Raw genomic sequence first — 27843 nt, 5'->3', positions numbered from 1 at the left:
TAGTGCTAAATGATGCAGTTATGAGGTATAGAAATGCAAATACTACACTTTATTACTGAATGTATCTTTGTGTAAAAGTAACACTGCTATGGTAAGTAGCTGTTAGTTGCTTCTGTTGCTTAAAAAATGAATGGTTATTCTATGTGCTTTTGAAGTAGCTGGTTACTCACAGAGTACTTGCAGCTAATTCTTGGAAGGCTGGCTAGTCATACACTGCTGGCTTTAGTCCTTCTTTCCAGCTCCTACAGCACATGAAAGACAACTAAAAATACATTAAATACTTCTCCATACAAGCAAGTTAGAAAAACTCTGCAATAATTTTAGGTGCTAAAAGTAAAAGTGTTGTGTGCAAAGTTATGAAAAGAAGCAAAGGAAAAACAGAAAGAGATTACAATCTTTCTGCTTACGTGTGGTCTGTGATACAGCAAGAGAAAATCTTGACAAGGTTAAATTTCAGAATTTCAGCATGTTTTGGATATTCAAACCTGCATCAGATGTTCAAGGTACCAGTCCAATAATACACTTGATCACAGATCCAACCAATATCGTTTGTTAAAATCTGGCCTATGCTTATGGATCTGTCGTGGTTTGAATCTTGAGGCGATGGGAGGGGAGAATGGAACTAGAATTGGATTTGGGGACTATCTCAAACCATGACAGAAACTCACTAAAATCAAAACCCATGTCAAGGAAATAATGTACTGACAGTTATGTCAAGTTTCCAGAATAGACAGTAATAGATGCTTCCTAGACGTTAAATGGTCTCTGTGGAAATTTAATAGGCTTAAGGTGCTTCCTTATAAGGCTGGAGGGTGTAGCTTATTGGAAAAATAAATAAAATATGCAAACACAAAGTAATGAAATATGCAAACTGTAAGGTTGGAGTAAGTTGCAGTTTCTGGAGTTGTTTACCTGCCTGCCAAAAACAACAACAAATTTATACCAGATTTCCATTATTATATTGAATATTCATCTCACTTCACCTTCTTCATATTTCTGATTTTTATTTGTACTGTGGCCTCACTGTGACTACCAGTTCTGGGTTGGGTTTGTTCCTTTTCAGCCTTATTGTTCCCTCAGCTTGGGAGACTTGTACACTTCCGATAAAAGCGATTCTTACAAAGAACTCAACTTGCAAAATATATTGTGCTATGGGGCACTACTATCGAGGATTACTCACCTTAGACCAGTCTCCCATTCTCCAGACGTAGCATTTAGAGTAGTCCTCACAGTCCTCTGCTTCTTTAGGTCTTGTGGACAAAACACATTTCTTGCGTGGGTTGGTGCATCTCACAGTTCGATGCCGTACTCCCCTACCACACTTCACAGAGCACTGTCGGAAAAAGATGTTTTTCAGGACTTACCCCCTTTCTTTATCCCCATCTAGTGACCTCTGCCAGGCCAACATAAGTATTTCATGGCTTCAGTGATTTCCTGACTTCCAACCCTCAATTCCATCGACACCAGATTTGTTAAAAACTAAAAACCGAGCAATAATTCCTTATGAGGCATTATGATAATTGTTTCATTTTCAGCTAAAATTATATAATTAGATAAAAAATTATTTGCTTAAGGAAAAAGTAAGCTTTTGAATATGGAAACATCTAAAAATTTATGATTAAGTGAATGCAAAATGTTATACTAAAAATATTTGGCAATCTTCTATAAAGAAAGGAAATACAATGAAAGAAAGTCAAAATAGTGTTCATAAGAATAAGATATGAAGGCACTTCAGAAAAGCTCTGCTAGTATCTAACAGAATTTTTTGAGGGGAGGGAAAAAAAGTTAAAATGGAAAAGTAAATATTCTAAAACTGTGCAAGAATCCAGACTGAACTTCAAAATTCAAAGTCACTGTATAGACAACATGTGAAAACTCTCCTCAAGTTGCACAGGAGGTCCTAATCTATGGTTTTTTCCACCATTCCCACTTACACTGCCAAAAATTATGCCATTTCCTTCTCCAAACATTATCACTGCTTTTGATCATCCCACTGCTTGCAGTTCAAAACTCTCCTTTGCCAAGCTGATTACTGCAGGAAGCAGTAATGGCTAGCTTCCTATGTGATGGTGATAGTAGGAATGGGAAATACCTCACTCTTCAAAATATATTTTTTGCTTCCAACAAAAACATGCTCAACCATTTCTCATCTCTGAAGTAAAACAAATGGACCAAACAATCCGTGTGTCTCTTTTTCTCACCTCTGTAATTGAATGCCACTCTTCTCACAACCAGCCCTTGCCTTATAAACTTCTGTGTACCAAACCAGGAGCTGCTGCTATTTACTTCTCTACCTTATTAGCTGCTTTTCATCCTTCAAAACATTCCCTGTTTCCTAGCTCTTTCTTGCTTGGGGATCAAGTGGGGCTGCTGAGTAGAGCAGTCCAAAGAAGGGACTGCACCCCCATTCAGAAACTGCTACTTGTATTTTGATCAGGGACGGATTCATAGCACAGCTTCTAATATGGGGGGCAATCAAAGTTGTCTCTAATCTTCCAGTGAAGGCAGAAGTTCCAAATAACCCCTTTATCTTGTCCAGATGGCAGTGGTAACAACACCTTTCTTCCTCCGTGGTCAGTTACTTTTAGAAGTAGTATAGAATTTTAGAAGAAAAAAACAAAGGTGAAGAAGAAAATGAAGATGAAGAAAGCCAGATGGACAAGCACATTAAAAATCTTAATAACGTTTTGTTGAACAATAAATGCATTCTACAGCAATCCTTCAGGATGCAACATATGTGAAATTGTGTTATTTACAAGCCCTTTAGCCTACTGCTGTTATCTTGGAAAAAGAGGTGGGAAGAGAGAGGAAAGGAAGCAAATGCCTCTCTTTACCAGCAGCTTCCCTCTAAGCCTCTATGAAGCAGGATGACATCAACATCCCTTGGTACAAAAGCACATTAGAGATGTTCCCACTCTGAATCCAATGTCTTGCAGCTGATAAGTGATGCCTTAATTCTATTTACCCCTAGTTACCCACTTCCAGAGTCAGGACATACTTGATTATACGTGCTTCAAAACTGGCCAAAAGAAACTGTTCCAGAACATTGACTAGGTAAAATGTAGTAGTTCTACACAGCTGGTTTTCCTAGTCCCTGAACCCTTTGCCAAATCATTGCATGAGGACCGTGAAAATCATTAGGCTGAGCTGTGCCACTTGATGCTGAAAAAATATTATTCCCAGAAAATATTAAGGCACAAATAACCACTATGGACTATTTGTATAAATAAATGCAGCACCTCGGACCAGACTCCTGCCTCCCACACAGTCATGCAATCCTGGCCTTCACAGCGCTGTGCAGAAGCAGGCTTTGGCCCAAGACAATCCCTCTCTCTAGCTCTGATCAGGGTCCCATTCCTGAGCTGCTGTGTGCAGGCTACTTGTCTGTTCTGGGTCCCTTTTCCACATGTCCTTGAACATGGTGTCCATTCTGTCATCATCCACCTGCAAAGAAATACAGGCAACGTAGAATCAAGAAAACAGGAAGGGGAAAATACCACAACATTATCTTGCTGTCTTGCTTACCAGTGCACACAGCCAAGACATACTTCCAGATTTTCAGCTGCCCTTAAATTTCCCTTTGCTAATGGATATAATCTAACATATTTTACATTAAATATGGTGTTAAAGCTAATATTATTTCATTCCCCAGCCCACTGTCCCTATGTTTTCAAAGTACTTTCCTCTAATTTATTCCAACATAAAAAATTCCGAAACACACGTACATTTTAAAGATGACAAATCACTGATCTGCCTGTCTGTTATTCTCTGTCTGTATTACCATCTATGTCAAGTGCATGCCGTGCATGTAAAGTCCAACATTCCTTGAAAATTCTCCATTGCAAGAAAGAATCACTCCAGTGTGAAAAGCTCATTGCTCTGGAGAAAGTATAAAAGCTCAGAATTCTTCACGTTCTTTAGAGTCAGGCCTAACTCAGGGTGCATGGTTTAAATCACAGCAGCAAAGAAGGCTGATGCAGTTTGGCAGAGCCCACATATTTGGAGAGCAATCATTCTAGAACATAATTTTCCCCAGATGTTCTGTAGATCCAGACTATGGCCATGTGCCCTTAAAAATCAAACAGCTCTGCCCTGATGTAGTACATGAGTGTATTCCAGGAGACTTAGCTTGCAAGGAGAGTTTTTTGGAAACTGAGATTTAACAAATGTGTTTCAACCTTCTGTCATGCATTTGTAGCAAGAAAATAAAACACTTAACTAAGGGGGTTTTTTGTTATCAGTCCAAATACATAATTTACAAACCACAGCCTGTCAAGATAATGCAATAGTTTAAGATACTTCTTCAAGTGCCAATAACAAATAAGCAGTTATGCAAGCATATGCTTTAGTTACACTGTTGAAAGCTAACAATTTTTATTTTGTAATGATCACTTACACTGTATTAAAAATTGGATCATCAAGAATACATTTCTCAGCACAGCATCTCTGAGTATCAATTAGCAATATTTAAGCAATTTCGTTTAATAAGCTGGAAAAGCACACAATGTTGAAAATTGATAGTTGACAATGCCTCAGAAAAAGATCAGACTATTCAATTTCTATACAATAAGTGCACAGTGATGTTAATAAAATAAAATCTGCCTAAATATGCATATAATGAAACATAAATAATCCCTCCAAACTGTAATGCCCTAGTCTGGGGAAGTCCAAATGTCAGTGCTTTTGTCCTACTTAAAATGTATCATACCTTGCATTTTATCAATTTCAGAACTTTATCCTTTCCAAGAAAGCTATGCCTTCCAGTTCACTTTACATATTTTCTTCAACAATGTTTGCATTTTATTTACTTTGCATTGTTTTGTTTAAAAATACCCTCTACCTGTCCTCCAGATGACTGCAGTAGACTGATCTCAGTGCTTGCTCCTGGGGATGCTAGCCAGCTACTGTTAGCTGTTCCCCCCTCCCTTGAAAGGTGGCAGACACTTAAAACAATTCCACACGATACTTGAGGGTCTCTTTAGCCATAATTCTTAGCTACTGTATGGAACCTGGATGGCAAACTCTGAAATGGGTCGCTGGCCAGTCAGTGCAAGGAGCAGGCTGCCAGTTCAGCTGCAGGGACACCAAGTGGGTGGTGGGTGCACACTGCAGCTGCCTCCTGGTTCTTCCAACATTCAGTCGTCAGAGTCTAGTTCAGCCCTTTGATCCACGTACAGAGGGACGGGGTGAGAGGGAGGAGAGGAGTGAGGGGAAGGCTTTCTGTATGTCAAGTTGCATAAATGTAGAAAACATGTTTATAAGGGGTTTATTTATTTATTTATTTATTTATTTATTTACTCTTCAGTGTACCTAGAGCTTATAGAGAGCTTTTAAAGAATCATAGAATTGTAGAATCAGTCGGGTTGGAAAGGACCTCCGAGATCATCAAGTCCAACCATTGGTCCAACCCCGCTATGGTTCCCAGCCCATGGCACTGATGCCACATCCAGTCGCAGCTTAAAAACCTTCAGGGACAGAGAATTCACCACTTCCCTGGGCAGCCCATTCCAATGTCTGATTACCCTCTCTACAAAGAATTTCTTCCTAATATCCAACTTAAACCTCCACTGGCAGAGTTTAAGACCATGCCCTTTGGCACTGATAGCTGCCTGGGAGAAGGGACCAACCCACACCTGGCTACAACCTCCTGTCAGGGAGTTGTAGAGAGTGATGAGGTCTCCCCTGAGCCTCCTCTTCTCCAGGATAAACAACCCCAGCTCCCTCAGCCTCTCCTCACAGCGCTTGTGCTCCAGACCCTTCCCTGGCCTTGTTGCTCTTCTCTGGACCTGCTCCAGCCCCTCCATGTCCTTCCTGAACTGAGGGGCCCAGAACTGGACACAGCACTCCAGGGGTGGCCTCACCAGCGCTGAGTCCAGGGCAAGAATCACTCCCCTGCTCCTGTTGGCCACCCTGTTCCTGATCCAGGCCAGGATCCATTGGCCTTCTTGTCCCCCTGGGCACACTCTGGTTCCTGTTCAGCTCCCTGTCCATCCCCACTCCCAGGTCCCTTCCTGCCTGGCTGCTCTCCAGCCACTCTGTCCGCAGCCCGTGGGGCTGCAGGGGGTTGTTGTGGCCAAAGGGCAGGACCCGGCACTTGGCCTGGTTGAACCTCATCCCACTGGAATCAGCCCATGGATCCAGCCTGTCCAGGTCTCTCTGCAGAGCCCTCCTGCCTTCCAGCTGATCGACACTCCCCCCCCCAGCTTGGTGTCATCTGCAAATTTGCTGATGATGGACTCAATCCCTTCATCTAAATCATCAATAAAGATACTAAACAGGACTGGGCCCAGCACTGATCCCTGGGGGACACCATCAGTGACCGGCCACCAACTGGATACAGCACCATTCACCACCAGAGGAGAAGCCTGGATTGAAAGAAAAAAACCCACTAAAATATATCATTAATTAAAAACATGGGATCAAATCCCATATACATCTTTATATAAGGAGCATTTAAATTTCAATTTTGCAGCACAGATCAGCTTGTGAGAACACTTCCTGAGGAAATGAACTCCTTTATTGAATAAGAATTGATTTAGGCAAGGGCACTCTTTCATTAAAACTCAGGGGAAACTACAGCCAGTGTTTCTGTTTTCCCTATATTTTGCATTATAACATTTTGGATGCATGTATTTACAGCATATTCATTGCCAGCGGCAGTCAACTCTATGATTTTTACATCAAGATATTATAGTTTAATTTAACCAAATCATTATTACCTGGTCTGGCATGGCTGTTCATTGCACTTGCGGATCTGTGGTTCAGGCTTTGTTAAATATTTGCACTTCTTGTTGTCCACGAGACTGATATTCTTGTTCATAATCTTTGTGCAAGAGACTGTTGTCTTTCTTTCACCTGGTAAAAAATGAAGCAGGTAGAATAAAGAGGAAACTGGGAAGATGTAACACGGTTAAAGGAAGGACGCAGATATAGCTACCTCATGTACAGTTTGGCTAAAAGAACTGCAAAATTGGTATTAGAAGTTCAAAGGTAGCAGCGAGCCTAAGAGAGAGATTGCAGTCTGTATGGAACACTGATTTCCTAATCCAGTCTTTGTGTATCACTGTCAACAGAGTTTTTCTGCTTTATTCCTGTAACTAGTCATAGGCCAAACCCTTAGTCTTACTGGAATAATTTTCTTTCTCAACTACTGAAACCTCAGCACTGAGCAAAGCTTGCAGAAAAACTATAAAGAAAAGAATGCTTGTTAATTACTATATAAAATGAGTAAAGGAATGACAAGTTGTGGCTGGCACCCAGATAAAGGGAATCAGTATATGCAACTTTCAGTAGCTTGCACTATTTCCCATGAACTGAAGAGGACAGATGACCTGATCTGTAGGGTAATCATTTAGAAATCTGGGTACTGCCTGCAGAGCCCCAGTGCATGCTGTGTACAGAATCCTTGCCCGGATGGATGACCAGATCCTGGCATCTCTTGAAAATGTAAGAATTAAAAATAAGAATTCAATGTAATACCTACCACAACCAGCAACTTGTAATTAGACTGGAAACTAGTTTTTCAAAAACTAGCAATCCCTGAACTGGAGATTTCAGTAAGTGCAATTTAGGCTCATACCCATTTGTTCCTACAGTTACTTTTTAACACTCTTGTCTGGAAGTTTACTGACAAAGAGGGTGCGTGCATGAGCAGGGCAGACTTAAGCACGCGTGTTCACCAGAAGTCAAAAATGAGTCTGTGGATGGAGCACTTAAGTTATAAATGCACATTATGTGCGTGACCACAGCTGACATTTTAGACGGCGCTTGTGTATGTGAGAGCACATTCAACTAATCTATCATATCACAGCGTTTGAAATGTTTGACAGTTCTTTCTGCATTTATATATACATCTGTGTGTTCGTATTCTCTCCCACACCAAGAAACTTCTCTTCAACACATGAGGTCACAGACCAGTTACATATATAAACATACACAGAACCACAGCGCTTCATCAATAGTTTCATCCTGACAAACACTTTGAGCATTTAAGAAAAACTCTTGATAATAGTTAATTAGTTATTCAGATTAATCAAAATATTGATATTAAATTTGAATCACAAATATTTAGATAGGGTACAAGCTGCATCATTTTAATTTCATTATTGCTTGATATTTAAGCCAAGAACTGAAAGAACATTTAAAACAGTTTTGTCTAAAGTAAGAAAAATCTTTTGCTTGTATTTCAGAACATTTGCAGTAAAAATACCTTTTATGGAACTTTGTATTAGCTCAGCTATTTTTCACAATAACATAAAATGAAGGCCAGTTACAACAGAAAAATATGATAAACATCACATTAAAACATTTAAATATTTATTTAAGCCTTAATGTAGAATAAATTACCAACATACTGCATTTTAAGACTTCTGCAGATGAGAGGTAAGTTTAGAAATATTTGAGGCACTAATGACAGACTGTGGTAGCATTAAAATTATCCTAAAAATACTTCAGGAAACTGTAAAAAGCATGAATTCACAAGTGAATAGGAATGCACTATTAAGAATCAGAGGATGCTATTAGCACCATGTACAAAATACCTTCTAGGGAAGAAGCTTTCTTACCAAACCACAAAAGCCATGTTTATGGAAACTACAGCAATCTTTCATGACACCAGGATTGTTCACAGAGTCAAAGGAGCTAGAACAGTGTGTTCCTTATGCTGCTGTTACGAGAAAGTAAAGCGTTTCCAGGCCTTCCTGTTCAATCACAAGGTGCACAGCAGTTCTCAGAACTGCTGATCAGAGCAATCACAACTGTCAAGGTTGTAAGCAGGAAAGACAGGTATCAAAAACCAATAGAGTGTTCATAGTCTGGCTAATTTGCACAAGGTATGAACACTTCACTGTAAGTTGCATTCATTAAAAAAAATTTCTGAAGTGTTTTTTCAGCGCAGTTATCTATTTGAATAACATCTTCTAGACAGCAGTTTTGAAGACTTTTGTTACATCAGTACTGTTCATGTTCCAATATTTGTTTTCACAATCATACTTTGTTCTTCCAAAATCACATTTTTTATGGTTAATAAACACAGGAAAAATATCACATCAGCATACTAATATCTGCTGTTGAAATATTTGTTCCATATGTTTCTGGATCATCCTCAACTCATGTTACTAACTGTACTTATTTGATCTGAACCTGGGATTCAGCTTTTCTGTGGTTTGAAATGTCTCTTACAGATCATTTATCTTCAATAGTTCCAAATACAGAGTGGAATGTGTATGAACTTTCTATTCTTGTTCTAGCTCTTGCATTTGTATTTCTTCTTGGAAACTGTGTCCTGAATTTACTTTCTGGTCTAGATTTTGTTCCTTCATTACCGTCTTTTGCTACTTAACTTTATTTAGTTTGAAACTTTTCCTACAGTTGTCACAGATTTTTAATACAAACAGAAGGCATGAGACTGACATACATCCACATTGTGTGGTGTTATACAAGCCAATGTTACTATTAAATATATATATTATATACTATTAATATATAAATGGTATATTAAACATTAATTTAATATTTAATATTAAAATTATATATTTTAATGTTACTACTAAATTAATATCTGTAATTACTATTATGGATATTACTATTAAATATATAACACTGATCATCAGTCTTAAATATGTATACACAAGGTATATACATATAGATGAGTATTTTATACACACATTTGCACTGTGTATACACATGCATATTGTATATACATACTCATTTTTAATATATGGGTGTGTTTTTCTCATATTTTACCTCCTCCACATACAGCATCACAGTCCTCCCAGGTAGAATGTGTCCACATGAAAAGAGGCTCCGGTACTTTAGAGCTCTGATTGTCAGGAAGGGGATCCAGTGGGATTGTGTACTCATAGTGTAGACCATAGCTCTGGTCGTGGAAGAGCAGCACCTGCAAGACACAGAGAAGGAAAACTTCCATGTACACAGGTACTATGGAAGACAAACTCCCAACTGCGAGGAAATAATCTTGAAAAGCACAGCAGGATGACTTAATGCTCTGCTGCTTTTCAACCCTCCTAATGGATAGGGTAGAAGAAATTAATGAGAGCATCCAAATCAAGCCAATGGGAAAAAATATTTTGCTTTACCAAGAAAATGTCTTGCATTTGAAGGATTTGAATTATGAAGTACTCCCTCATCATCTGTCCCTCTTTCTGGTGGCTATTAACTTTTCCTCTGCTACACTGAAATGCACCAAGACTCTACTTCTTCATGGAGAACTTGGTGACTGAAATTCTGAAATGGTGATGCTGTGCTATAGTCAGCCAGGACTAAAAACATCTGATTTAATTTGAATCGCTCTCCTTAACTGGCACACTGGCTTTTTATGGCATTTGTAGGAATGCTGAGACCTTCAATCCTGCCTCAACAACGCAAAGATTGTTCTTGGATTTAAATGCATTGTTTACAAGCCTACTGACATATATATATATGTATATACAAATATATATATTTATATATACCTAATTTTGTACATGCATATATAATCACAAAAGCAGGTGTATCTTACATAGATCTCATTATCTTCAGGAGCCTGAAAAAAAATATTAGTTACCATGCTATACGATAGGAATCAAGAAAAAAACCCAAATTTTCATACCAGTAAATGTAAAGGTGATGTTGTGGGACCTTTGGCTGATATTTTCTCCCAGAGGCCTCTCCGAACATAATGGACAGTGGTCCCAGCAATATTGAATGTTCCAGAATGCTCTATCTTCCAGTCACTATTGATTGACTGTTTTCCAGCATCTCGAAGAGCTGCAAAATATACGAAAAAAAGACCAATATGAAAGGCATCTGTTCGTGAGTGATTTGGTTCTCTTTTCACTCCCTGCTTGGATAATTTAACAAGTAGGTGAAAACACCTAACTCTGATTGCAAAGATATTTGTGGATCCTACTGTACATGAACTTCAATTGGAACATGCCTCAGAAACACTTTCTAGAGGGAATGCTTGGCAAAACCATGTGTATTTAACATCAGCTGAAGTTAATATCAGTGTTTTAATGACTGAAGAGACTGACAGGCTCCAGCATAATTCGTAACTTGAACACTGAGTTAACTTAAGGCAAAAGGCCCCCAGGGTGGTCATTTCTATAATCCACAAAGGCATGGGAAACACAATTTTCACAAGGGGCTCTTCAAGATTTTTGGAACAAGGCTAAAACCTTACAAAAAAATCTAGTTCAGAATTTTTTCCCCTCTAATAACTACATTTGCCTTTTTCTCCATCTCAGAATGTGATAATACTTAATATACCTCCACATAATTGGATGTTGCTGACAAATATGAAAAGCTCGTTCTTTTTGGCTGAATCATTCCTCATGTTGACCTATTTTATATTTAAAAACAGCATCAAGTCAGGTAAGATACATTGGATACACTGAGAACAGAGGATTTTACTTTAGTTTGCCACAGTAAACAGAATAGATTCTTCTGTAAATTATTTGTAATTTTATTTTGTTTTACTTCATTTTATTTTGTCCCAATCAGGTGTGAAGTAGAATATACTTGAAGTCACCTTCTGGACAAGAAGTTTTACACGTTTGTCTTCATTGAAATTGTATGTTTGGCATCAGTTTGTTGTAAGAGAACCTCTACATGTTCCAAAATTTCCCTTTTTAAAGTTGTAAGTTAATGTGAGTCACTTCTGTAATCATCTCCTCTCCTATTCATATTTATACTGTTATGTTTTGTTTCTATGGGAAACAATGGCAACACTCCTATGGACTGGCACAAACCCAATTGAATAAAACACCACTGATGTGTACCACTGCAGCACTGTGTAATAAATGTTAAGACTACAAAAGCCATTAACACTGTAGAACAGTGCTGTACCAAAAATAACCACTGATTTTACAAGATTTAAAAATGGGTAATTTAGTTTTAAACATTTTATTACTAACGGTAATTAAGTTCTATTTAGTCTTCACACTGGAGGGGATAATCCTCTTCTCAGTGGAGAAATTAAAAAAAATTATATTTGAAAGTGCCAAGGTCCAGCCGGGTCATGCTGCTCAGATGGAGCTGCATCCTCTCCCCAGAGAGCAGCAGACATCATTTTGTCCTGTCTTTAAAATGAATGCATGTGCCATAGCATGCAGACATGTGCATGAAACTGGAATCCTAGTTCCAGAATACAGATATATGCATTTTCTGCTTTCAGATTCCTCACTTGAGTCACTGGTGTTAGACAAAGTACAAAAGAGTATCCTCAAGCGTTAAATTTGGACTTGGAACTCAGGCAGTCCAGCTTCTATTCTTGACTGTCACACTCCATAGGGTAAGCAAGTTCACTGAGTTTTATTCCACACTACACATATTCCTATCCTTAGCTTTTGACAGAGGACGTTGTCCTGTACAAAGTAATCCTCTCAGGCAATTCAAGCAATACACCTACAACTAAAAAGACAGCCAAAGTTAACTTGGGACTGGGAAACCCTACTGCAACTGTAACCATGACCACAATGTCAGTTTTAAACCAAGGGGGCTAATTACAAGCGTATCTCTACCCTAAAGAAACTATATAAAAAAAATCTGAAATTCAATTCTAAATGAGACCACAGTCAGTGATATCTTTTGCCAAGGAAGTAATTGTTTCACTTCCATTCAGGTTATCAGGTGTCCCTTCAAGCCATCTTAAGAACATTAAGGCTTGAGATCTGAGTAACTTTTTGAAAATTTCAGCTGAGGTAAGGCTGAATGGTAGGTAGTTCCCAGGGCCCTCTTTAGTATCCTTTTCAAAAATAGTGCAATATTCCCTTTTCTCTAGTCCCTGGGGACTTGACCTGACTGCCACAACTTTTTAAATATGCTTGAGAGTGGCTTGGCAACTACATCAGCCAGTTGTCTCGGGACCACAGGATGCATGTCATTAGGTCCAATATACTTGTGTATGTCCAGGTTCCTCAGGCAGCCTCAAATCTGGTCTGTTGATGGGAGGAATTTAATTCTGCCATTCCCTGATTATCAGGGACTTGAAAGATGTGTTTACCATTGAAGCTGAGGCGAAAAAACCTGCTAAGCACTGCAGCCTTCTCCATGCCCATTGTCATTAGTTCTCCAGTCTCACGTTCCAGAATGTGGGGTGTGTGTGTGTGTGTGTGTGTGTACCTTTTCTTTAAAACTTCTTTTCTGACTAAAAACCTGTAGAAACCCCTTGCATTCCTTGCCAAATTCAGCTCCAACTGTGCCCTAGTTTTCCTGATCCTATCCATACACATCTGAGCAGCATCCCTATATATTTCCCAGGATATGTGTCCCTGGTTCCACTGCTTATGCATTCCCTTCTCACACTTTAGTTTGACCAGCAGGTCCTTACCCATGCTGGTCACCCTGCCTTCCTTGCTTGACTTCTTATATGTTGGAATTGAGAGCTCTGGCAATCTAGGAAATATTATTATCCTTAATCCTTATTAAAAATTATTATTCTAAATCCTTAAAGAGCTGCCAGCTTTGTTTTGCTCCTATATACCCAAGGGCAGTTTCCCAGGGATCCCATCCATTAATTCCTTAAACAAATGAAGGTTTGCTCTCATAACATTCAGAGCCCTGGCTTTAGTCTTCCCCTGGCCCATATCCTTCAAAATCATGAGTTCTGCCAGGGGACTGCAGTCTGGGCTGTCACCAATCTCGATCTCTCTTAGTAGTTCCTCTGCGTTGGTAAGCAACCAACAAGGTCCAGTAACTCTATGACTCTAGTTGGGCCATCTGTCACCTGGATTAAGAAATTCTCTCCATTATATTCCAAGAGTCTCCTGGACTGTTTACAGCTTGCTGTGCTGTTTCCCCAGCAGACACCAGGTTATTGAAATCCCCAAGCCAGACCAGAGACTGCAAGAGTGATGCTTCCTGTAGTTGAAGTAAGAACACTTGATCAACAGACTCCCCTTGGCTGGGCAGCCTACTGTAACCCTAGCCACGAAATTTCCTGTGTTGGCCTGGCCCGTAATTTTTACCCACAGGCACTCAATCTGCAAAGGCTGCCCTGTGAAGTCAATCAATTTTTTTATATAGAAGGTATTTGTCTAATCTTGATGTAAAATGATTCCAAAAGGTGTTACTTTTTAACCATTTTCTACAGTCCTCTACATTTGAAAGGAAAACAAGTTTAGTCTCACTGGACTGTGGTCTCTCCTTTGGTTTTGGGGGTTCGGGATCAGGTTGTTACTGGCTTCCCTTGAAATCTGAAATTACACAGCCTACACAGATTACATAGGTTTGGTTCAAGGTATTTTAAAACTATTAACATTGTTAGAAACTAGGGATTCAAAATTTTGTACTATTTGTCAGAAACCATCTGCCTTCCTATGCCCTCCCTCAAAATGTGGCCCAACATGGTTTTTTTTTTAACCAGGGAGAATTTCATACAGAAATTCACACAGAACACAATACACCTGTAGGCTGGATGCCTAGAAGAGCATTGGCAATTACAATGTCATGCTGTGTTACATGGGGCAGATTCAAAGGGTCTATAACCCTGAGGCAGCTTGATCACATATCAATAACGACACAGGTAATCCACTTCTTTAGTTCAGCTGAAAACAAAGAATTTCTCTCACTTCCAATTAACACAGAAAAAATTCATGGTTTAGATCATAAGTAATTTCTAGGGTTATACACTAGCAATCAATCACATTAATTCATTATAGGGGCTGGAACTCTCATGCCATTATATAAATGTCACATGAATGAGCCCTCTAATTTCAAAGACTTGTATATCTCAGACAGAAACATTTTAATTTTCATTTTTACAACCTACGTTAGGAACTTTTTTTGAAAAAAGCTTGTAACACTTGCCAGATATAAATGAAAATTTAGCAATAGAAAAGGCATTATCTTAGACTATAGAAAACTAGAAAATGCTTGAAGCAACTTTTTTATAGTGTTCTTATAATATTTTTTAAGTATCTGACAGTGAACCAAGTCTCAAAGATGGTTATAAACAGACAGTATTATCACTGCTAGTTTATTCTTTAAAAATAAATCACAAAATTACTTCTTAAAACAATGACTTTAATACAAATATTTATAAGTGTATTCTTCAGGAAATATTCTCAACTTAAAGAAACACTCCCCTCCCTCTGTATGCTACAAATAATTCCCATTCCTGATCCTAAAAGAAGGATCACGAACTCTTATACTTTTTCCAAGACAATTTCAGCAGGGAGGAATGCTTAATGTTTGGCTGTATCACTGCTCCTACTTCTCTGCAGGTGAGAAGAGACAGGACAGTCATTGACAGGTCAGTTGTTCAGTAAATGCAGTTGCAAGTTACACCTTATCTTCTGGGGTGCCAGAGCTCCTGTTACTGTGGTGTATGTTGATATACTCCTGATAAAGAAGATACCTGGGGTGTTAAAGTACAACATCTCTGAAGATTTGCTTCAACAGCACAATCACCCAACGATGCAACTGATTTGGGCTGTACATTTACTAATTAATTTAGCAAAATCATTGCACTTTCCAGATCATAGTGATTCTGTTTTGTGACCACCAAGTAAATCCAGAGAAGTGCATTGTATTTTGACCCCACCTGTATTTGACCTGTGCTGTTCAACAATGATCAAATCTTCCTTAGGTTTAAATTATCTTCTACTTTCTAAGCAACAGCTATAGGTGTAACCTGATTAAAATTGTGTTTACAGCTGTATCTCCAATTATACAATTATTAATTGTATAGTGAGCTATATTATTTTAAAACCTTAATCTTAAAATGTGTGTAAGACAAATAGCAAAACAGAAATAGTGTTGGCCTGTATTGATTAATTTCAAGTACAGAAAAGCAGAGAACAAAGTATGGTGCCACCTAAAATTTGCATACAGAACTGTAAGAGAGAAAATCAATCAGAAACACAATTTACAGAATCTAATCTGTAATACATTTCACATTTTTAACCACAGCATTTTGAAGATCATTGTCTCTAAGGTCAAGGATTTAAGCTTTCTCCCCAAAACCTTCATTATGTTACGTTTATTCAGATTTTGATGCTTTCAGAATACATCACCTATAAATGAAGAAAGTTTAAATACGTTACATTAGCAAAAAAAAGCCCAAAAACCTAAAAATCAAAAAAGTGCAACAACAGAGGTTTTAACTCAAAATATGGCAGTGGACATGTTCCTGATTCTCCATAAAGGCTTACAAAAATTAAGGCAAAAAGGCTTAATAAAAAAATATTGCAAAGAAGTACTGGCTGATCCTCATTTAAACTTAAATCAGTGAAATTAAGAAAAGTAAAAATCAAAGTAACAAGCAATTAAGAGCTAATCAGCAGCTTTCACAAATGAGCAGCATGACTGACATTATTTCATGGGCATAAAAGACATTTAATTCTTTTTGTCTTTAGTAGGGTAAGGGATAAAACAGTTTGCTACTCATGAAAAAGGAATAAATTTTACTGAATATAATTCCAACATTTGTTTATTTTTGCTTTATTAGAAAAAAAATAGTATTTCTGTTACCTACATGACCCTGAGATTATTTCAATTGGTTAAATTATGGTGCTACTAAGGCCAAGGTTGTTGCTTCATTTCCTGTATGGGCCATTCACTTAGGAGTTGGACTTGGTGATCCTTGTGGGTCCCTTCCAACTCAGAATATTCTGTGATTCTGTGATATGTTAACACAGTAGATAAATTTCAATTACTGTTTTGACACTCTTACATATCCATGCTTGTGGTCCTTTGGAGAACAATTAAATAACCCAGATCTCTAAACCTCGTATGATATCTTAATAGGGCAAGTGCAGAACTCATGATAAACCAGCAATATCCCACTGATAACTTAAGTTCTCATAGTTAAGATTCACCATCCTCAAAGTTCTCTCAACTCAAGTACTGAGAACACTCAGGTAAAAAGTTTCTTAAAATGTAGACATTACTTATGAACATAACTAAGAATAGTGATCAAACCAGGGAATTTTTAATTTCATTTTACTATTTCTCATACTGTATCTCTCTCAAATTTAAGCACTGCACAGAACACCACCAATTATGACAATTTCATATATTCACTTAAACACTGTAACATGGTAACAAATCATACTTCTATACGATATCTATAGACCTCATTAAAAGAGAAAAACTTTTTTGTCAGTGAAAGACAATTTCACATAAATAGAAAAAAATAAGAGAAAAAAATCATTCTGATTAAGTTTGTCCATTAAAACATTCAGATAATTCAAAATAGTGCAAAGAAATACCTTTCTGCTTTCTTAGTCTAATTTTAGAACCTTTGTTTGACGTCACTGGTGAACTGCTCTATGAGTTTCAGTGTGTGCTTTGTTCTTGTCTGAGCACAAATTATTCCATGTTTGAGCATAAAAATCTTTTAGCTAGTTTTAATGTGCTTCCCATAAGAAAAACTGAAAATGTGTAAGTATGCAAAAATTTTCTTAAATCGTCTAAACACATTCTTTGAAATACTCTCTAAAAAAGATGAGATGAAAGTTCAAAATAAAACCTATATGAAAAATGGTCTATAACCATTCTTTTATTTCTTTAGTTAAGTTCTTCACTGATCTGTTTTTCCACTCAGAGTTTTGTTCAATCACAAAAGCACGTTTAGCTAGCACTTTTCAGTGTTGACAAAACCAGGACATTAACAGTAAAACATACAACATTTACCTAAATAACTATGAGCGGGTTTTTCTTCCACAACTTTGATTCTCCTTGCTCCTGCAGGTATCACCAGAGCTTCCACATAACCTAAACATGAAACCAGATATCCCAAGTTAAATAGGAAAGCACAGAAAAGTCCATCTTGTATGTTTATTAATTTCTTCTCCCCTATTTTGCTTTTTAAATATATCAAGTTGTAATTCATATAGAACTATTCTGAGGATTCTTGCAAAATACTGAAACGAGTTATGAAACTGTGCTTTGTGTGTAATACATATACAGTGATACACAATTAAAAGAGTACAGCACAGGAAAACATAACAAGAACCACTGAGACTGGGCAGATTGGGGCTGGAGCAGAGGAAGTTTTCTGTGGTTAAGTAGTTCAATGTCATCATCAGCACCAGATGACCATAAAGGAATTCCAGCTTCAGTCAGCATGTAAAGACAAATGATATGGCATTAAAATCCAAGCATCCTCCCTGTTTTGTTTTTGTTTTGTTTTTTTATATTTTATGCTCCATTTCCTTCTTGCTCTAACATATTCAAACTCTGTTATGATTGGTTTTTGGTTTGAAATCTACTTATTAATTATTTGCTTCAAATTAAGATTGCTTTCTGATCATGTGGGACTAAGACAGGATGTTGAGCAATTTGCTTTAAGTAAAATGGGTTGAAAAGGCAATGGAAGTGGAAAATACTGCGTAAGCAGGAATGTTACAAATCAATAAAAACGTATTTTAGATTATCCAGGTGAACATCATAAAAGGAACAATATACCAAACTTTTATTATGTGTAGCTATTTGATGTCCTACAAAAAAAATACTGAGCTTTTACAAAACCTTTTCAATAGTCTTGAAACATGAAAATTAAGTTTTTGCAAAGCAATATCTTTCATTTCCTTATGAGCTAATAACACTTTCTAAGTCTTGCTCACAGCTTCTTGAGAAGGATAATAACTTATGCAGTTAAGATGGTAATACCACAATACTGAGGATTGACACAGAACACTGAAAAAACTTGAAAATGTGTGGATATAGCAATAGAAGAGAGCTGACATAATGTGATTTTACTAGCAGGCACCTTCTTTGCAGTTTTTTATCTTGTAATCCTCCAGACTCATCTGGGGTTTGTGATCCTCACTTTATTCTCATTTGAAGTACAGATCACACCACTACTTGATAATCTCATGTTCATTCTGCATCAGAAAATCTATTTGCTTTTTATAATATGTTATTAGTAGTATAAAACAATGAATAATGAAGAAATATTAGATTTTTTCTCACATTCGGCTTTATGATCTCTCACTGCCTGTCTTAGTTTAATAACATTAACTCTAGGTAATGGATCAAAATTTGGATGCTTATTTTGAAGAACACTAAATGAATCTAAAGGCCACAAGAATTTACAGATCATTTATTTGCTAAAATTATAAATTTTATTTCTCATATTTCTTAAAAATCAGGCTCTTCTATGAAATGAAATAGCATGTGTCTTAATGGAAGATATTTCCTTAATTTTTTGATTGAAATATTGTGCAATAATTTCACAACAAATTTAAAAATACTCATGCATTCTTATCTTAAATGTCTTATCATCTTAAAAAAAGCTTGATCTGAAGTTCTTGTGAGGAACAGCATAATTTTGTGAAATACAGCTTTCTAAATTTCCCAACGCTCAAAGTAATCAACAAGCTACTGGTTTCCCGAGTATTTGAAATAAACAAATAGGCTTACCTGCTCCTCTGGTGTGGTTAAAATCACCTTTAATAACTTTGCACGACTTTCCATTACCGTTGCAAACACCACAATGATCTTCACGAGCCAGAGATCCTAATATGCCATCACAGCCAAATTTCTGTGGGAGAAGAAAATAAAGCTGTTGAGACACAGGCCATGTTTTTCATAAAGCTGCCTCTAGTATCAGGCGTCTCACCCTTCTGCAACATGCCTAACCCACATGACCTCGCCCTGCTCACAATGAGGGCTGCACTAGCTCATGTGCAGAGATTCCTCCCATGGTCAATTTTCCCCTGATTTTATGTAGATTATGGCATCCACTCTTCCCATATGGTTAGCTAACTCCACCAGCTGCTTTCCAAGAGAAACATAACTGCATTCCCACCTTCTGGTGAGACCTGTGCCTCTGCAGAGCCACCGTGCAACACCCAGCCACAGGTCTTCCAGCTAAGTGGCTGCAACGTCTCCACTGCTTTTTACTCAAAACATGGGAGGTCCTTTGCCACACACACAGTGATAAAATGCTGATTAGGGCATAAACACATCTAGAGTATGTAAATATAAAGGGCATTTGTGTTTTGCTAAAAATCATCCAGTTTAAAAACAATTAAGTTTACTCAAGCAACTCCACATTACTACTTTAAATGCATTTCTATGAATTATTGTCAGTGGTAACTTGACAAAAGCAATAAAGTTAATATCATATGCTGGCCTGACATGAAATAAAAGCCTTTTTAAGTCTAGCAAAGTCATCACAGGGTAATCTTGTGCACTATATAATTGCATTTGGTAAAATCAATTATACTTCAAAATTATTTTATAAATAATGAAGACGAAAACTAAGTTAGAAAGAAAAGAAAGGGTTTTTTAAGAACAGAAATCATGGTCTATTAAGGAGTCATTAATTTGCAAGCACATTAGGATTGTTCCTTTACTTTATGAATGGGATTTTTATTAGAGTTCTTCTACCTAAAAAAGCAATACAGATTTCCAAATACTGATTGAAAGTATTTGATTGAGCTGTGTATCCATTATGGCATATCTACAAGATATAAATATCTAACTCTACAGCTGTAGTCCACAAGTTCTTAAGAACTTTCAAATCTGATTAGCACCTATCTCTCTGAACTCTGATATGCCAAGAAGTCAACTCAGTCTTAGTGAGGTGGGTTTAGTTTAAGGCTTTTTTTTGGTTTTTCTCAGTCAGTTGTGAAAAGTGAAGGATAAAAAGAAGGACACTTTTTCAAGAAAAATGGGCTATATATAATCTTTGTGGTCAAACATGTAATTGCTGCATGGTGAATGCAAATCAGAGAAGTATTTTAAGTGTATTTTTTCTGCACACACACAGGCACTTGAGAAAGGATGATTGTATGTGCATATATGCATCTATAAGTTAATTTGTTGAAGTTATGACAGTATCTAGCAATATTGTTTCTGTGTTAAAGGCTGGGTTTTCTACTGAATTCAGTGTTTTAAATGAGAAGCAGACAAAAGAAAAACCCCAAGCCTTATATAGAAGAGTTTCCATATGAGGCACTATAAAAGTGACAAAAGAACTTCTACGAACCAAACGAATTCTTAAAATCAGGAATAGCATAAGCACTCATCTGTAACTATGTGTTATTCTGCACATTTGCTCTTGGTTTATTTAGGTGTAAAACTGTGCACTGTTGAAAAAGGCAGAGTAATTCATACGGACATTCACCTGACGGCAAAATTTCTCAACCTGTTGAAAGCTTTTCCCTTAGAAAATGAAATCAATTACAGTAATTATCTGCTCTGCAGGAGTTTGTTATAAGCATCTTAATCATTACAGATACACATTCCCCAAACCAAACCTTCTGCTGCTTCACATGTTGTGCTGCACTGAGCGAAATGTGCTTAAAGTATCTTAATGTGATACAAAAAAAGAGCCGTTCACTCTTGGTCCTGCAAACTGCAACAGGCTGTCAGAGAAATAACACGCAGGTGTAACAAATGTACGCTCTTGCATACCTGTGTCTGTATATCTAGGTCTGAAACAAGTAATTCGTACCTGGCATCTACCATCTGCACAGATATCTAGCCCATGCTGGCCACAGGAAGTCCCATCCATCACCTTTTCTGTTAGAAGAATGGGCTGATCCTTTCCAGCCGGTGAACAGAACAAGGCACAAGGTTTTTCTGTAGTAGCAATGATGGAAAAACCCACAAAACCGGTAAAAGGTCACTTCAGAAACACAAAATTATCATCAACATTACTGTTAAAACTGATATTTGTTCATCTATGTAGTAGGAATTTTTGATCTATTTCTCAGCTGTTTGAAAAACTCAAGGTTTTTTCCTTCTTAGAGCATGCTGTTGCTACAGACTTGGCCTACGTAGTACTCATGTCATGTTCATTGTTGCAATTAAGAGTATACACATCACAGCTGTTGGAATATTTTGGTCCTAATCTATACTTTCACTCTCCTATATTTTTGGCAGAACATAAATATTGGTTTAAAAAGAAACTTAACACTTTCCAGATTTCATAACTATGCAGGTCAAAGAGAAAAAAAAATGCAGTAACTGAGTTACCCTGGGAAAAAATATAAGAATTTACAAAGTACACATTAAAAACCCAAGAAACCACAAAAACCCTGGAAACATTCTTTCTAACATCTTTACCAAGTTCAAAGAACTTTCTATTAAATTTCTAAAACATTCTGCAAACAATTTCTGATACTGAAAGACAATAAAAATGTAGTAACATCCTGGTATCCATGGCCATCATTCATAAACAATGAAGTTTGTTTCACCATTGTGAAAGTAACAGCAAACAAAATAAACTAAAGTCTCTTCTCAGTGGTTAACTGAGCACAAAATTACATGATTTTTTCATACCTTTGTTCACAAATGTACTGACTCAGAACTTCTTCCCAAATCTGTTGCAGATTTTTGAAAGGATAAAGTCAATCCTGAACCTGAAACCGATTTCACTTGGACACAATCTATGCCACTCTGACTTCATACTAACTTCTAGATTCCTGGAGTGCGTTTTTATTAGTAAATTAAACAGTTCCAGGAAACATTCATGGGCACTGGAATCCTACTGTCTATACAGCTGAACTGTAAAACAGTCTACACCACATTTTTTTGCATGTGCTAACTAGCACTAGCTCAGTCTAGACTGGAAATTGCCATCTGTAAAGGACTGTTTTCAGAAAAGCAATTTTAGCATGCAAAAGAGTAGAAAAGCACAGACAGACAAAGTCAGTGCCAGCTGACTTACACATCAGAGAGTGGTCTGGGCACATTTAATTTACCAGAATGGACAAGCCTCTGGGTATCACTAGAGGACCAGTGCAAACAGATGTGATCACTTCTGCCAACATGTGAAGCTAGTCAGACACAAGCATCTCCAGCTAAGAAGCTGCCTGTATTTGTGCCCTCCAGATTCCTGTTATGCTCCTTAAATAGTAACCTCAAAGTCCCCTGGGACTTTAAGCGTGCATCAGCATTTTTAAAGGAATACAATATTTAAATGACCTAAACATTATTTTAAAGACACTGAACTCAAAGAGACGGCAACTCAACAACATCGGACAACTTCAACAGACTATAGGAGCCCTCATTCAAACACAGCAACTATTTTGGACTTTGTGCACAGTTTGTGTCCACTAAAGGCTAAGAGAGCAAACAATTAAGAATTTGGGAACAACGTATACTTGAATATTGGAACTCTTTGGCTGGTATCCACTTATGCTTCTCCTAAGGGACACCTCAAGACAATAGGATCATTCAGAACAAAGTTAGATGAAAGCCACCATCCACACTCCTTTACATGGGGCAGGAGAGTGCCAAGATTCTTCATCTGAATAAAATCAAAATATTCCAAGTCAGACTTTTAGATCCCTTAGGATATAAATCATGTGTTCCTGTGCTAAAATGAAATTCAGTAAAACAAACCAAAATGAATTGACTCGATATAACAATTTGAGAGAATTCTTCTTACTATGAAATGAGCTAACATACAATAATATCACAACTTTTCACTTTGGGACCTTGAGAAAAGGCTTAGAAGAAAAAAAAAGCCCTTATTCATCTAGGCATATATTAAAGCATGTGTACAACGAAATAGTTTTCTTAAAATCTATGCTTTCTAATGGTTTCTGATGATTTGTTTCAAGAGTTAAAAATCAATTACAGTAATGAACTACTTAAAATTTAGTAACACATACTTACAGTACTCCTGTGACATTCCAGGGTTGTCTTTATTAAGAGTTGCTATGATTTTGTTAATTTATCAAATTAACTGTTTTAATAACTGATGTATTTTTGTGGTGGTTTTTTTTTTGGTTTGGTTTGGTTTGGTTTTAATTTAAATAAATTTAAACACAAAATTTTAAACAGAAAATTCAGTGAAATGGGAACTATTGTTCACATTTAGAGGAATTTATCCTCTAGTCACTGATGTTTTACACCAACATTATAGTTGCAGATACTGTAAATTTGACTTCACTATACTTCCACTTGAGCATTCTCATAATAATATGATATGTAAAGAAGTTTTTTGCATGGAAGCATGCATACAATATGCCAGGACTTTGCATACAGTAGCTGTTAGGATTTAGATAAATCTTATCTAAGTTTGCAGTATATATTAGATATGGATTTCTGCCAAAATCAAACACCGGTATGTGAAATACTCACAAGGTTAAGCTAGAAGTGCTCTCTCCTTCCTCAGAAACAGAAGCTCACAATATCTGCATCGTCTTTTTGACTTTGTAGATAAAAATATAACTGATATATGCATACTTAATGATGTAACATTAGTCTAGAAATCTGTATTTCTCAGTCACTTCATACGACATTTCTTATTAAATAAAACAAAACTGACACTGAACTTTCATTCAAACATAGTCTTTACTTATTAAGAAGGACAAATTAAATAGGAATAAATGACGAAACATTCCAGGGCATATGAAAATACCACTAGATCTTGCCTATTGAATTCAAATTATTCGCCAAAAATATGGGGCTTGGTTTTGTTTGTTTGCTTTGGTTTTTACCATACCTTTCCTAATCAACAACATCGACAAGCTACAAGCTATTTAGGCAGATGATAAGAACCTGGGAGGTGGTCTTTACTTACCATCATCAATGACAGCTTGCCACTGGTGCACGTGCTTCTGATACGAAGATCTGACACTGAAAGCTTGGCACTGCCAGTCCCTGAAGCCAGGCACACCAGCAGGACAAGAGGGATTTTCACATACCCTATACTGCATTGTGGGCCCGTGACACTCTCCTTCAAGGCCTGAACTAGAAAAGATGGCATAAACATAACCCTTTACTGTTGGTAATGTTTTGTTCAACTTACAGCACAGTTTACTTACGCTGGACACAAATTCCATTTAAACAGCGGGTTTTTTGTTGGCACATAACATCAAAAAAACCACCCATGGAAAAAAAATCAAAGTCACAGAACAAAACACGTTTCTCTTCTCTTTGTACTGGTCACGTTACATGTAAAGTGTGGTTGGTGCTAAACCATAATTGACACTTGGCCACAAAGAAGCACTAGGACTAGAGAACCTCAGCTGCAGTGTTGATGTAGTTGAGATGATTTTTCTCTACCTGGACTCAGTCAAACATGCTACAGAAAGGAAGTAACACCTGCAGATTTTCTACCTGGTGGGGTGTTACAATGTTCAGAAAAATGTTTTGTTTCTTTCTAGTCACTGCATCTGTGCTTGCAGTTCCTAATGAAAAAAATGCAAAAGAAGAGTGAAATGCACAAACTGGAGCTAATTATTCGGAACCTTGCCCTTAAAAATGAATTAATGAGAGCGTAACTGAAACACCTTTAAATTCAAGAAACAGCTTTTAGGTATACAGCTGAAAGTGGTGTTTACATGGCGTGAAATATGAAAGCATTCTGCATATCTAAGTTGTCAGTTAAACTACTATGCTTTTGCACAGCCATACCCAACTTCTCCTCAAAATTCTTTATGAAAATTTATCTTTTTTAATCCCCATCTTTCCTATCATCACATTTTCTCCCCAATCTGCTATATTGTCTTCCATCTTCCTTTATTTCTCTCCTTTGCTCTTTTATTTTCCTAAACCATCGACTTGACTCTATTCCACTCCAGTTTAATCTTCTCTATAATTGTCTTCATTACTTAGCTTTATACTGTTCCCACTCCTATGCCTATTTATTCTCTTTCACTTGGTGATCCACTAAAAGAGACATGGTACTGAGTAATTAAAAGGAAAGCATCTTTTAGCTGATCACTGAGATACAGTGAAACAAACCTCAGTCAAGCCAAAAGTAAAAATCCTTTTATCCCCAATGGCAGAAGGTTTGCATTTTCACAAGGTATGGCATCTAAATACTGTTTACAGATAGTCTATCTAAATGTCTGTGAAACTGGTAGAAAGATCTCTGTAATAGTTGCAATTCCTTGGCTCTCCATATGAGACAGAAGTCAGCTTTCTCCAGTAAAAAACCTGAAAGAGTAAAATTACACACTGATGCTCTGCAAGTCAGAAAGTATGAATTTTAAGTTTCTGTTGCTTCTTCAGGTGAAGGTTAAAAAGAGAATTTATTCTCCTACTAGTATTATCTAAGCTTTTGACAAAAGCAGAAAAGATGAAAAGGGTGTTGCCACGCAACAAAAAAAAACCCCTGAAATACCTTATTCTCCTAAGTGATTCTCAGTGTTCATGAAAGATGAATTGCTTAACGGGTTTCCCCACTCAAGCAAACTTTGCTAAGAAATTCTGGTGAGCAGCAAGGGAAACCTGAACTTGTTTTTTACCCAGGGCATTTGCGCTGTCGGCTGCTGATTCCAGTGTTGCAGGTGCGGCTGCAGGTGCTCCAGGCGCTCCACTCCCCCTCCGTACGCTCCGCAAAAGAGGTCCGGTTGATGCACTCTCCAGCCTTACACCACTAGGTGAAAATTCAGCTCTTAGGTAAATAAATCAAGGCATATGAAAAACAATTCACCGGTCCACAGCACGTGGGAAGCAAAACATAAACATTTGGTTCAATACAGAGTTTTTTTCGTATATTTTTTTTCATATATTCTGAAAATATATTTTCAGATGTGTTTTTGTTGCCTGTTGTTCCCCAAACATTTTTTTTTTCTGTCCTAGTAAATGCAAAAGCCAGGGACCTTCCTCTGGTTCAGCGGCCAAGGAGCAGGTGCAATTCCTGTCCACAGCCTCGAACACCAGTTAATTCCCAATAAAGGATTCCTCCTAGAAATGGTCCCCAGACCTTGCTGTCCTATTTGTTTCAGACTGGGAATTGCCTAGGAAAGCATTTTTGGGCCCGGGGATCAACCAGCTGAACTGTGCAGATCACAGCACAGTGTCCAGGGCTGTCCTCAGGACTTGTTTTTTCAGCATTACAGTTCCCATCAGGGACTGCATTATCTCTGATTATTCAGTGGCAATTTCAATTGAAAGATATAAAATCTTTCCCTATAAAACTTATCCTGAAAGATTTTCATACAAATCTGGATAAATTTCTTCAATGAGACTATTTCTAAACCTCAGATCATAGCTGAACTCTGTATCTTTGAAAGCTTATGCTGCTACTTACAGTTAGAAGTGCAATAATGGCATTCCATTCATAGATAGGATACAAAATGAGAAAGAATTTGAAATAAAACAGTGTAAACATTAAAACATCTGCAGTTTTGGCTTTTTTAGGAAAATGTTCTTTTTCATATCTATATTATATAATGTATAACACATAATACATTCCACTATACATAGATTATTTTAATGATAATTGATATTTAATGATAATAAGCAGGAACTGAAAACAAGTGCAAAGACTGATTCAGCCTGTTTCCTTAACTGTTATATGTTCAGTATAATTGATACTGCTTTTACACCAGAAGCATACCTTTCCAGTGTCACAGTCTGTTCCATCCATTGGTGGATCCAGTTTAGTTTTGCATTCCTTCTCACTCTCCACCTTACACCACAACCCAGTGCAAATGACATGCTGAAAACCAAACACAGAAGTAAGCACAAATTCTACCTTATGCATGCAGCCCACTAGTGTTGTCACAAAGTTACCAGTTTGATGGTACTAAAGTCTGTTTAAAGACAGGTTAAACATGTACAAAAAACAAAGTGGAAAGAATCTGCTTGGACTCCTACTAATCATGCTTCTCTAGGTCTTCCAGATCCCTGGTGTTCATGACAATCCAATGACTGTCTTGTGCTCTTCCAATGATTCCTAATTCCTCTAGAATTCATCTACTCCTCTAGAAAAAAAAAAAATCTCGAGAGGCATCCAACTTGATATCCACAGAGGAGACACAAAGTAACCTGACAAAGGAGGATGAAATATTTTTGCTGCAAAGAAGAGAAGGGAGATGACAGGGGGGCTATTCTGTAGTGAATTTTAGAGTGGGAAAGATAAGCTCCTTATTCTGTCCCTCTGAAGCACAAGAACAAAGCAATTTTTACCTTATTTAAGAG

General features: G+C 37.3%; 1 protein-coding gene across 1 annotated transcript in view; it reads right to left on the bottom strand.

Moving 5' to 3' along the window:
- The window catches only part of ADAMTS19 (ADAM metallopeptidase with thrombospondin type 1 motif 19), a 139833-nt gene that overhangs the window by 18431 nt on the left and 93559 nt on the right, over positions 1-27843 (bottom strand). The window contains exons 11-21 of the mRNA XM_064641018.1: positions 27260-27361; positions 26163-26293; positions 24491-24660; positions 21410-21537; positions 19369-19489; positions 17638-17718; positions 10610-10767; positions 9745-9898; positions 6720-6855; positions 3240-3444; positions 1181-1333 (exon numbers count right to left, since the gene is read on the bottom strand). Coding sequence (XP_064497088.1) covers positions 1181-1333; positions 3240-3444; positions 6720-6855; positions 9745-9898; positions 10610-10767; positions 17638-17718; positions 19369-19489; positions 21410-21537; positions 24491-24660; positions 26163-26293; positions 27260-27361 — 1539 coding nt within the window. The remainder of the gene's footprint in view (positions 1-1180; positions 1334-3239; positions 3445-6719; positions 6856-9744; positions 9899-10609; positions 10768-17637; positions 17719-19368; positions 19490-21409; positions 21538-24490; positions 24661-26162; positions 26294-27259; positions 27362-27843) is intronic.

Source organism: Pseudopipra pipra, chromosome Z (assembly GCF_036250125.1).
Source record: "Pseudopipra pipra isolate bDixPip1 chromosome Z, bDixPip1.hap1, whole genome shotgun sequence".
NCBI lineage: Eukaryota > Metazoa > Chordata > Aves > Passeriformes > Pipridae > Pseudopipra > Pseudopipra pipra.
The sequence above is the reverse complement of the archived record's forward strand: the minus strand, read 5'-3'. Positions and strand labels throughout refer to the sequence as shown.